Below are 12,816 nucleotides of genomic sequence, written 5' to 3' on the forward strand. Positions count from 1 at the left end.
TAAGGATTCTGTTTTCAAATGCTGAAAGGCTTGGGCTTACATACTGCACACAAAAAAAGGGTACTTTCTGCCTTAGGCTAAAGAGTATGTAGATGGAAGTTTTCTTCAAAGTATTCATAGCTAAAATCCAGACAAAGTAGTACTAGATTCTATTTTCCACTTTCCCTGTACAGTGTAGCATTTAGATTTATGATTTAAGAGCACGCTGGAAATACAGACTACTTAATGCAAGAACAAAACTTTCTAATATGTTTGTATGTTTATGTTGCATAAGATAATATAATACATCCGTCGGAAAAATCCTCATGGAATGAATATTCTATCTGTCTTAGTAATAAACATGAATAGAAATCAAGATTTTTTAAAAATCCAAAACTGAGTAATAGTGAACCCTACAAAGAAATATGTTTAGGAACCTGAGGCAAATTATACATGTTAATGTTGGAGTCACTGAGAACAGTTAACACAATGTAACCAAATGTCAACTGGAGTATTTTGCAGTAAGTTACTGAAGAGGCCTGTGTTTAATGAATATATGAATGCTTGGTTTCTAAGTTTTCAACTTCAGATGGAGAAGATTAAGTGCTAAGGGTGTTACTGTAAATGTTTAAGTGAGATGAACATCACTGATTTTCTAATTTTACCACATGGTTTATTTCAGAAGAAAACAAGCACCAGTTACATAGTTCTCCTGCAAGTCAGTAAACAGTCACACAGGAAAACTCAATACAATTTGCTTCTTTGTTTATGTGCAAGATATTTAGTTTGGTTTGCAAAGTATTAAAAGAATAATAAGAACCTCCTGACAGAATACCGCAACTAAATTTCTAAAAAGCCACTCAGTTAATCTCAGTGTTGAATCTAGCTGTTTCAAATTATTGTAATGTATAATAACAGTCTTATTGACAATATAGATGCACAGAGCCAAAAAAAGCTAGAAATAGTGGCCAAAATGATGAACTAAGCGCCAGCCCAAATGACAACAAACACATGGCCATTAACTGAAGAATGGAGGGGTTTAGGAATGCAGCTGTCTGTGGTCTCCTACAAGTTCCAGAGAAATGAAACACTGCGAGGACTGGCAAAGTCTGGATGAGAAGTACTGCTGAAGATGGTAGGTCCTAAAATGGAGTCAACCATCGGTTCACATTGGAATTCAGAGATTTCTGTGGTCAGAATATATTCATTCCATTGGCCTCATAATGTACATCAACAAATTAATATTGTATGGATGTCATTTCAAAGCCTACTGAAGACGAAGAGCTATTATTGAAGCCATTAGAGCCCAGATGGTTCAAACTATATGCAGATATTCATACTTGCATTTCTGCATTATAGCTGGGTTTTTTTTTTTCTGTTGAACTGTAATGAATTGTCTCATAATCTATTCCATCTTCTTGCCATTAGCAGGCTTTGAATGTTCACAAATAGGAGCAAAGAACTCATTTTCCAGAGCTTTAATCACACAAAGAGGGAATACCTAATTCTCTAAATGAAATGGTCTGTGATCACTGAAGCAGAGATTTAATATATCACGGCAAATTAGGTAGATTTTAATAAATTACTTATCTCTCTGAATACTTTACATATGCTTATGAAGAAACATAGCCTGTTTGCAAACAGTGGAAATCCACAGCCTATAAAATCCTTTGAAGAAAATGACAAATAAAAAAGTAAATTAAAAAATGAAATGTATTATATCCTCGTTCTCAAGAGACAATCCTTTTGCAGCATTGATTCACAGCTCCATTAAAAATATCAATTAAATCCTTCACTGAGATTGGTTAAAAGCTGGAAAATTAACTTTCCAAGCCAGACACTGGTTATTCAGATACAACAATTCATTGTATATGTTTGATGTAAGTTCTAAGAGTGACAAAAACCAAATGAAAACACAGTTGCCTGTCCCTACAGCTCAAACTAGGTGAAGCAAAACCTCATACTCTATGGCTTCTTTTTGTGCTTTGACAGATGTTGGCTGAAAGTAAATCTTTTACTGTACAGAAAAATGATTGTGCCTGCCCTTCCCCTACTTCAAATCATGGTAATCATAAACAGCTGATTATAATGTTCGTAGAAGGGTAAAAGTTATTTAAAAAAAGGTTGCAGTAATTTAATAAGTCCTGCAACTAGCTTCATTTTTTATATTTAATTGATAGGAACTGCATGCATCAAAGAAAACACATACTGAGATTTAATGTGCATAAAATGGATATTAGCATTTTAAAGAGGCAGATTAACACATTAATCCAAGTAATTTTCATATATTGCTTTTAATAAAATCTTCACAGTGTAAAATTCTTAATGAGGCTAATCACAGGCATTCCATTTAGTGGGGTGATTAGGGATAACATAAAAGTATTTTTAATCAGTTTTCTAAGGCTTATGGTTTTTTTATTAAAAATTAAAAATTTTACTTGCATTTTTATTACTGTTTTAAGTAGGAAAAAACTTGAAAATGCAAATAAAGCACAACATTCAATCATGTAGGTATTAATTATTTACAAGACGTTGTCCATTGTGGAGAGACTCTTAGCCTTAGGGGGGAAATATAAAAACAAACAGACTGAAAAGTATACAAAACTTTACAACTACAAATCAAGCATCCTTTCCATATAAATTATACATTAAATATACTGTAAGAATTACAAAGATCTCATCTTTGAAGCACTATCAAGCATGTATTTACACTGGGAGAAGGAGCTTCTGTAGGCAAACTTCCCTTTCATGCCTCCTAGTCATCTTTGCATTCCTCATAGATTGAGCGCAGCGTATGGAGGGCTTCCACTGTTACTTTGAGCTTTCCAATTACTGCACTATCATCTTGTGAATCGAAAACTAGAAAGGAAACATCAGAAAACAGCATTAGCAATTTCATTTAAGGTTTTGCTTTTGTTCTGATAATTTTCCTTAGCATTTGGACAGATCAAAAGGCTCCTAGCGTAGGCTTAAAAAAAGAGAAAAATAAATAAATAAGAAATCTTCCAGTTCAGGCACTCAGCCTACCAGAAACAGAGCACTCCAAGAACTAGAAAGTACATCAATAAAAGTATAGTGTTGGAATTATCCTTAAAATAAACAATATTACCTGCATGATAATTGCCTATATAAATTAATCATTTTTCACAATATGTAAATATAGAGGTTCCATTTTCTGCTAAAGACATATACAGCATACTTATAAATAGTTATAAGCAAAAAAAACCCCAACCCCCAACCCCAAAAACACCTGATTAGTGAATTTTCTACACTGTGTGTATGACTGGTCCAAATCAGCTTGGACAGTTACTAGTATGTAAATTTTTACAGTTGGTGCAATGCAAAATTATTCTTATTCCAGGCCTCTATGTGTTGTAAAATCGTGAAGTGTAGATGAAGACGGTACTTCGCCTAGACGAAACCATTTAACTACCTTCATCTTTGTGTATGTGGGTTTTAAAGGACTATTTAAAATTTCTGTTTTACAGAAATTAGCGAAGATGATTTTAAACTGCACTCTTTTACAACATCTAAGCCCAGAGAGCCACAATCTCTGCTGCTGTCATTAAAAGCACACTGATAACAATCAAAAATGGGGGTCTTTCCCAGTCCTGCATAAAAAACAATGAGGCTGCCTAACATGACTCTAAAAGGAATTTGAATGAAAAGAAATATTCTTGACAGCACATCTTTTCAAAGCAAATTATACAGCTGACAAATGGCAAGGTTATGCATTTACTGTGTAAACTGGGGTAAGTACTCTGGGACATGCAGTGATACTGCATGCTACTACTACTTCTAGGCCGCTGGGACAGCTCAGAGGAGGTTTGGAAAAAGAAAAACATGGGATAAACCTTCCATCGTTTACGTTGTTAATGGAGCTATTACAGGACAGACTGGAGGCTATTCTGAGAGGTCCAAACCGTTTTGTATATTCTTGGACAAATCACTCTGTGAACTGTCAACGTGAAGAGCAGACTTCAGGGGACAGGCTTCTATATTCTTTTTCATCCAGCCTCTTGCTTACCCATTCATTTAATTGCTTCAGATTTCACACAGGCCACTTTCACACCACCAGCAATGAAAGGAAAAAGATATGAAAGGGATATATGCTTGCAGCCCTCAAAAAGAATGAAGTTTATGGTATCTAAGTTAAGTATGATTAGATCGTCATGTGGTAGCCTCATATGAATATCCCTGTGTCAAGGTTTATTCTTTTTCCCTCAAACCAACATCTACCTCAGAGAAAGTGTGCAATATTGTTTAGGAATTATATTTATTGTGCTATTACATGTAATTGAAGTCTGTGTCCAGATCTTACGAACACATCATTTTACAATGACTTCATCCAAGAAAATATACTGATATATTCTACCTTTGCCATGATCTGACATATATTATGGTGAAATGCATTTCAGTTCTCTGAAAGTTCTACATTTTCAGAAAATATGGTTACAGATGCAATAAAAATACCTTAACTGTACAACACCTACAGGGAAGGGAAGAAGCGTGGACAGGAATAAGAATGAAAATATATCTATGAAGGTGATAGTAATGATAGGAATAATGTACATAAGTAAAAAATAGTTCAAATGTTTTATAACTAGGGGAAGAAACTCTCCTCACAGTGTTGAAGTAGTTGTCCTTACATAATAATGATTACCTTTTGATGGAACAACAAGTAGTAACAAAAACTGTCCCTGTTATTATAATTATCACAGCGGTGACAATCAGTTTTAAGTTTTGTGATAGGTGACTTTCAAGGGTAAAAAATTATATCACTAATCAATCTTATCAAATGGGAATTATGTCATTAGGAATTATGGCCATAGAATCCAGAACAAAACCAATTTTCCAGTGAGACACTATGAAATACCTTTTTGGAGATGGGCTTTCATAAACTACTTAGGGAAAAGTTATTGGTGGATAAAAGATTAAGTGGTTCAGCCACAGTAAGAAGTGCATCAAATCTGTGTATTATTTTTCCAGTGTATGGAAATTTGATTCTTCTTAGAATTTTCCTTATCGTGTTCCTGGAATTTTGATACATACTTCGAGTATTTTAGCTACAGCATGGATGCAAATCATGCATGATAATGCAAATGGATAAGAAAGCCTGTTTCTTTTCCTCACTACTCAGTTCCCTGTCACTCAAGGTATGGTAATTAGACACAGCAGTAGAAGTCGCAAAGTCACAGCGTTCTACTAGGGCTAACCAGAATGCTCGCTATCACAGAGTACCTTGTCAACATGGGTGCACTGCATCTAGTAATCATGTGTGTTCACTTGCTGTTATAGGAGACGAACGGTTTTGTAAGTTACACTCACAGCTTCTTCACTGAGCTTTACCACAATGGGGAAGGAGGATGGAGAGGAGCTGATAAGGAGAAAAATGTACCATTGATAACCATGTCCCTGCTACCACAGGGAACAGGAAGGTCTAAGCAAGCAGAGTATTTTCCTTCACTGTCTATGAAAGGACTGAGTAGCCTTCTCAAGGCTTCCTATCAGCGTTATAAAAATGCTGCCGTAAGACCCAGGAAATGGAAGATTCCACAGCTCCTACCCACCTCACCTTGCTTTCATGAGTCACTGTGAAAGTTTGGTCACAGTCTGTTACAGAAGGATGCTCACTCTAAATTGATTCCTAACCAAAGCCACGAGTATTTCACATTGCCTCAGATATAGGTTTCATATAGAGGACACAAGCTTGAGGTACTTTGGGGGTTATAACATAACTTCAGATAAGATACAGACATTAGCAGTACATAATTACTGACATAAATTTTAATAAGAAAATGTATGTTTATAGTCCTACTAGCATGAAGTATGCTGTACAAAATAAAGAACTATAGTTAAGTGGACATGTCCTGAAAATTCTTAGGTTTTAGAAACTAATTACTATGAGCTGGGAGTGTTGTTCAGTTTTGGGGTGGGGTGGGGTGGTAGTGTGTTGTTGTTGTTGGGTGGGTTTTTTTAACCAGGTTTTAAGGAATAACAATAGTACACAGTTTTTTGCTGACTATTGCAAACAAATGGAGGAGCCACTAGCAAATGCTGAAGAATTTCTTATTGAAACAATGTCAAACAACTACTTACATAGCAAAGCTTGCAGAGTAAAGCAGAAATTCAACAAATAGTTTTTAGGGTACAAAAGGTTTCAAGAAAGTAACCTCTAAAGCATACCATCAATATCTTGCTCAAGGATATCTCTTTGCTTCTGAAATATCTCTCTCAAACTGACGTAAGCGAAACCAATATCTTCACATTCCAGATCCTGTTCATCTTCTGGAGGATCACTGACCACTGTAAATCGTAGACTAAGTATAAAAACAAAATGGGGGAAAAAAAAAAAAAGTAAAGAAATTTTACCTTCAAAAAGGGTTGAAAATTAAAACAAGAAAAAAAAAGGCAAAAATCACACCCTATTTTACCAGTTAAACATAAACCAGAACTCTTTATCAATTATATTCAACATTTACCATGACAAGAATCGCCTGAGAACCTTTCTTTTAAATATTCCTGCCTTCATTAGCATTATTTAGCAGTACTAGAAGGGCAGAGAGGTTGTAACCACAGATCTGCAGGCTTACAGAATTTTTTGATTTTTCTCCCCCCTCCACACCACCCTGTGGCACAATCCTTGTTCATGTGGCAGGGACAGGCAGAATAGTCTAAGGATTAAAGACTTTTTCACGTTTGAAACTCATAAGTTTGTTTAGCTAAGCTGCTGAATCCAACTGTTCTGTCACAATTTCTTCATATCTACTTCCCCGTAGGTAAAAACCAAGATTCTATCCATGTACTTTGATATTTTTATAGAAAAAACTCATTTATATAAAGTAACTAAAAATATAGTTAGGGATTTTTTAGTGGGGTTTTTTTTGTGTGATTTGTAGGGGCTTTTTGATATTTTTTTTTTTAGATTTTTACTGTGTTGACTATACCACGCAAATTAGTCAATGTGAAGAAATAAAAACAATTCATAAGCAATAATGGAACGTTTATGTTCAATGTAATTATGTTTTGTTGGTTAAAACCTTAAATATCAGAGGCTTGTTAAAAACATTCAACTACTTCAGTTCAGTCAGGCCACATAAGATGAACCTGTACAAAAATTTCAGCTTTGATGTGGAGCTTGCTTATGATGTAGAGCTTTTCAGTTGTCCCCAGTTATGGTGCTTTGTTTGCATAGTAGTTTTGGAACACGTTAATTGGATTCCCATTGGACTAGACTAAAGTAAACTGAAGATGTGCTCCAGGAGTACCTACACCTAATAGACATTCAGTCAGTAGGATCAATTTAATTCTCAAAATCATCCTAAACATATATGAAATGCAAATATCAGACTATTAGCAACAATTGCTTTGCACTAGAGATTCTCTGATCTGTACCACTTCATAATTTAGATCTAGCCTTAGTAAATTTTAAGTCATGCATTTTCTTGGCTTTACATTGAGTGGTGTGGGAGACGTGAGAAAAACAATTCAGAAAGACAAACCATATCAAACATTTTCCTGATATCAGAAATACTAGCCACATTCAATGAAGCAATTCTTTCCAAACACCAAGTGTAAAATATTTAGCTGAAAGTCTTTGAGAATTTTCACACCCCATTTAGATACTTGGAGAGCATATCCTAGCCAAGAACACATTCCACAAAACCAACAAGAACCTAAAGGCAGTTCTCTCAAAATAGTATCTTTCTAATGTTGTCTTGTGTATTCATTATTTGAAAGTTGGACCTTACACAGCAATTTCTCCTGCACTTGTTCCCTCTCATGCTTTATCTTCATTATTCTGTTCCTGTTTTACACATAAAAAACTACCCGTGAGCACAGACTGGCTACAAAGTCTCTGAGTATTTACTGTGCTGTCTAAACAGCCTGTTTGTCCACGCCAAACATCTAAGCCCAACAACTATGCTAAATATTTGCATTTTTCCTGTGAACTTAAATTACACACATTGCATCCAAGTATGGCTTTTCTTTTAAACACAATTCCAGTACTGTGCTGGAGCTGACTTGATTTGAGTGGCTTGTGTTGGGGCCAAAAACACAGAGACTGACAAAATGACAGGAATTCAGAGCTAACTAATTTTTTGGTATGTCTTGGCAATGTTGTTTGAACTGTGAGCTTTACAGACTAAAGATGTTACAATAAACATAATTCCAAATAAGTAACAATCAAGTTGCATAAAATCAAGTCTACAGGAAAGGATATCTTAGACAAAATATAATCAAATCTTACTAAAAGACTTCAAACATAACTGCAATATGTGCCTATAGTGGTTTATTTTTGTGCTTGGCTCTTACTGACAAATATTTATTATAGAAAATACATACATAAATATATGTTACTAAAAGCAGACATCTATTGAAAAATCTGTGTTTTAAAAAAAAATTCTGAAGGCAAAAAAAGGAAAAATCACAGCTATTTCCCACAGCAGGTGGCTTGCCTGAGTATAATGGTTCTAACTTAATGATTTTGGCACAAAGCTAAGCAGCAGCAAAACTGCTAAAACTCAGTGAAAAAGAAAAATATTTAGGTCTTGAAAATAAATCTTAAATCAAATAAAAAGAAATAAAGAATTGTAAGAATAACTGATAAAACTGTTGGGTATTGGGAAAAGATCTGTTTTGTTATGATTCAGTGTCCATATTAAATCGAATAAATTGGAGAAACCAGCCAAGCAGTTAAGATAGTGATAGAAGAGGAGGAGATTAGTGCTGGATTGTTATCCCTTAAAGGTGCCAATTGCTACTAAAATTTTCACTGAAACACAAGCTAAAAGCAAGCCTAGTAACATTTGGGAAAGTACCTTATAGCCAAGTCAGGACAGTCTATAGGACAGTCATTCATACTGGTCCACTTTCTGGTTTGGTTCATATGCAAGCATTTTACAAGCATACAGCGAGCTTCAATAGAACAGATCAAAAGAACTGCATCTCTAACACCTTACAGTTCCAATATGCCTAAAAGATCATTGGATTAAATCTTTGCTGCTAATGAGGAAGGGATGATTTGAATTCTGGATCCCACGGGAATATTCCAACTGGTAGACCACAAGAATGATACACAATCACTTGGACTTTTGCATTTTTAAAAAACATTACAAATGCTTTAGGCTTAGAAAATATTTAAATATGATATTCACCATGCTTTAACTTGTTTGATTCATTTACCAAAAACTGCAAGAGTTTTGTTTTCAGGTTAAGCTGGACAAAAAGACAGAGGCTGCACTGCCTTGGAACGTACTGCACACGAACAGGCTCCTCGCCCTGCATCAGCACAGAATGTACAACATGCAGCTAGTACCCAGTGTCATCTTAACCCTGCCTCACTTATGCAAGAAACTTTGAAGGAAGTTGGAATACCAAATTCTACTACAATTTCTTACATAAAGCTATGCATAGTATTCTTCTCCCATACTTCGCTCTATAATCCTAGACTTTCTTTCTAGCTCATTTCCACATTTCCATCATACCAGGTAACAGTACTCACTTCCTTGCAGGAACCCCATGCCTACAGGCAGCATTAGAAGTAGCTTTGACAACCTGTTTAAACATACTGTGTGAGAACATATTTGCTAACCACTATAAGAAAGACTAGAGAACTAAATGAAACTTGTCTACTAATTAAGGGTCGAAATAAAAGTAAAAAAAAAATAAATAATTGCCTTAAGCTTAAAATGTGGTATACAATGAAGCAGAAAAACCTGGACAAATATTTATTGTTGTTGTTATGATTGCACTTAAAGGTAATTCCCCAGCAGGTAATTTGGAGTGCCTGGAAAAAAGCTTGTGATGCAGGTGATTTTGATTCTAATTCTTTATTCATAGAGATCAGTCATTTTTAAGCAGCAAGGAGAAAACCTCATGTGTTATATAGTTAGTATATTTATGTGAAGCTAACACTGTACACGTGCTCTATACTTCTATAACATGGATGCATAGATTTTGTTACTTTGGAAAACAATGATTTCATATAGTCAGTTTCTTAGAGTAACAATCATTTCCTACCAAGAAATGATGCACCTGTCAGGATCAGCCTGGAAACCTCTTGCATAAACCTGTTCACTCTTGTTATCACAGCAGGGTTACTGTTAGAAGAATGGATTCCTCCATTCTTCACATATGTCTCTTTTGACACTTGTCAGCAGAGCATATACTCTACTGCCAGGTCTGCAAGCACTGCGAGTACAATCTGGCATGAGCTATCAGGTAAGTCTCCTAAGACCCAAATTTCTACACACTTAAAATGCTGACAGTGGAATACAAACAGGATAAAGAATAAAAGATAACTATAACACAGTTACAGTAAGCTAAATGGACTGCCAGAAATGCTTCCTGTTATTAACTGATCTACAGACTTCAACGTGTAAGTAAACTATGGGGTTCAGATGATAAAGTAAAATGATTTTGTCTTTTTTTTTTTGTTTGACAAATATTAATAAGTATAGCTTCCTAACATAAATAAGGAATGCAATTTGAACCCTTATTATATAGAAAAAGAAACAAAAAAAGGGCTACCCTGTCATACGACACAGCTATAAGAAAAAACAAGTGTTCTGGCAAAATTTCCATATCAATGATAGAGACATTGTCTGTCTGAAAACATAAAGACAAAGATGCTTGTCAAAAGAAAAGAACCATCATTGTGACGCGCAACAATTAATAATCTAAATGGGACTTTAAACAATTTTCCTAGTTTTTTCCTACATCATGCTTATAGATATTAGACTTTGTATCATCCTATTTAGGGATATATTTTCTTTACTTCCTTGAATACTAAATATTCTTGCATTTTCTGCCACTAAAGCCATTTATTCGAATGTGGAACCAAAAATCAACATTTCTAATAAACTCTTAAAATGATTCCATATCAAGAAATGAAACTGAAAGAAGAGAAAAATAACTTTGTTTTGAAACCTTTTAATGAACAGTAAACCCCACTCCCAACAAATTTTAGCTTGGATGTTAGGAAAAAATCTGTCACTGAAAGGGCTGGTCAAGCATTGGAACAGGCTGCCCAGAGAAATGGTTGTGTCACCATCCCTGAAGGTATTTAAAAGACATGTAGATGAGGCACTTAGGGACACAGTTAAGGGATGGACTTGACAGTGCTGGGTTAACGGTTGGACTTGATGATCTTAATGGTCTTTTCCAACCTTAACAATTACATGATTCTATGAAATAAACTTTCCCATCTAAACGTTATGTGAAGCTACATTTATTTGTACGCATTAACTAAAAGAGTATAAAGCTGTGAAATACATTATTTTCAGGGCCAAGCTGGCTCCTGTTTCAACTACAGGATTAGGCTGTAGTTGCAACTTTGGCTTTGCAGTAATTTTATGTATTGTATTAGTATCTCTTTTAACACCTTCATTAACGTGACTCTCCTTTGTGAAGACAAAATAAGCACGTGATGTATCTATTTATTTATATTCTAACAGAGACCAAATCATTATGAGTATCATTTCTAGCAACATTTATTGTGGCAGGGAGAAAATTCACCTGAAATCTTAATACACCGCTTAATATACATAATACACTATTCTATGCTCCTGTAAGCAGGCATAGCACAAACACCAATAAAGTGTCAGGCTAAACCATGTGCAGGCAATTTTCAATGATATTTATATCCTTGATAATTTGGTTTCCTGAGCTTTAAAGCATTAGTTTAGTTCAGTTCCTGTTTCAGCTGAAAAAACTCTGATATTAGTTTGTAAGGCTTGTGATAGAAAACATGTGTTGAAGATATAACCAGGCCAGGTTTAAAATGCATAGAGTTGAAAACATTTGGTGTATAGGCAGAATCTCCATAAATTTTGTTTCTTGGTGGTCCTCTTGCTGGGATAAAGTGGGGAAGAACTGGACTAGCGATGAACTTCCTGCCTTGCTATTTAGTCACCGCAGGCACCAATAAATGCAGAAAACAACCTACCTAGTAACAAAGAGGACAGTACCCTGATGGCACAGTAAAAAAGAAATGCTGTTGTGGGCAAAAAAGCTCACTGCTGTTATTTTACCTTATTCTTGCCTTCGGTTTGGTAAATATTTCGTATAGATGTCTAAGTATTTATAGGTGAAATTGCAGCTCACAGACTAGCTATTTTCCTTAGCTGAATTATCCCTCAGGAAAAAGAGTATTTTGTCCTCAGTATTGTGAAAATCTTAGTAGAACATGTTACCCACTTTCCTAATCTGTATGGTAAAATAAGTCTTCTGCTTGCTTATTAAGTGAAGACTTTTTTAAAAAAAAAAACCCTCCAAACCTAACAATGTTTTGGTGTGATATTTCCATCCAAACATGTAATCATTTCATGGTGTTCCCCACTCCATTCCAGCAAAATCTGTTTTCTAGCCAAGATATGTAATGCAGCTTTAGTAGGGAAAGAGAACGAAGAGAGACCGCCCTCTTTCTTACTGCAGAGTGCTTTTGTGATTTGTGAATAAATACATATTTAAAAGATTTACAGTAACTTGTACACTTCAACTACAATCAGAAGCTATTCTACTCTTCTGTGAATTAAATAAATCTTTAAATTAATAACTGTTCCATTTTAATGAAGATTGACCTTCAAGAGGAAACAAACAAAGGATGTCATTCGTTCTCTCAAAGTAATGCGCATGCTATCTCAATCAAAAATTTGAATAAGAAAAGTTTTATTACTATAAGCTTGTACAAGACCAATTTATACTCTTTCTCATATGTATTCATATAATAGATGTCTGATTCATCAATATATATGTAGGTTTTTGGAAATTCCAGGGGCCGAGGAACACTTTCAGAAGCTCTTACACTTATTTTAGTACTACGTATTCAGAAAG

At 34.9% G+C, this 12,816-nt stretch overlaps 1 protein-coding gene across 3 annotated transcripts in view; it reads right to left on the reverse strand.

The window, feature by feature from the left end:
- Window positions 1-2,254: 2,254 nt before the first annotated feature.
- The window catches only part of RPGRIP1L (RPGRIP1 like), a 74,511-nt gene continuing 63,949 nt past the window's right edge, over window positions 2,255-12,816 (reverse strand). For all 3 annotated transcript variants that reach the window (XM_040615451.1, XM_040615452.1, XM_040615453.1), the window contains 2 exons: window positions 6,166-6,299; window positions 2,255-2,838 (listed from right to left, as the gene is read on the reverse strand). In XM_040615451.1, the coding sequence (XP_040471385.1) occupies window positions 2,735-2,838; window positions 6,166-6,299 (238 nt within the window). In that variant the 3' untranslated portion in view covers window positions 2,255-2,734. The remainder of the gene's footprint in view (window positions 2,839-6,165; window positions 6,300-12,816) is intronic.

This window comes from Falco naumanni, chromosome 15, assembly GCF_017639655.2.
Source record: "Falco naumanni isolate bFalNau1 chromosome 15, bFalNau1.pat, whole genome shotgun sequence".
In the NCBI taxonomy this organism is placed as follows: domain Eukaryota; kingdom Metazoa; phylum Chordata; class Aves; order Falconiformes; family Falconidae; genus Falco; species Falco naumanni.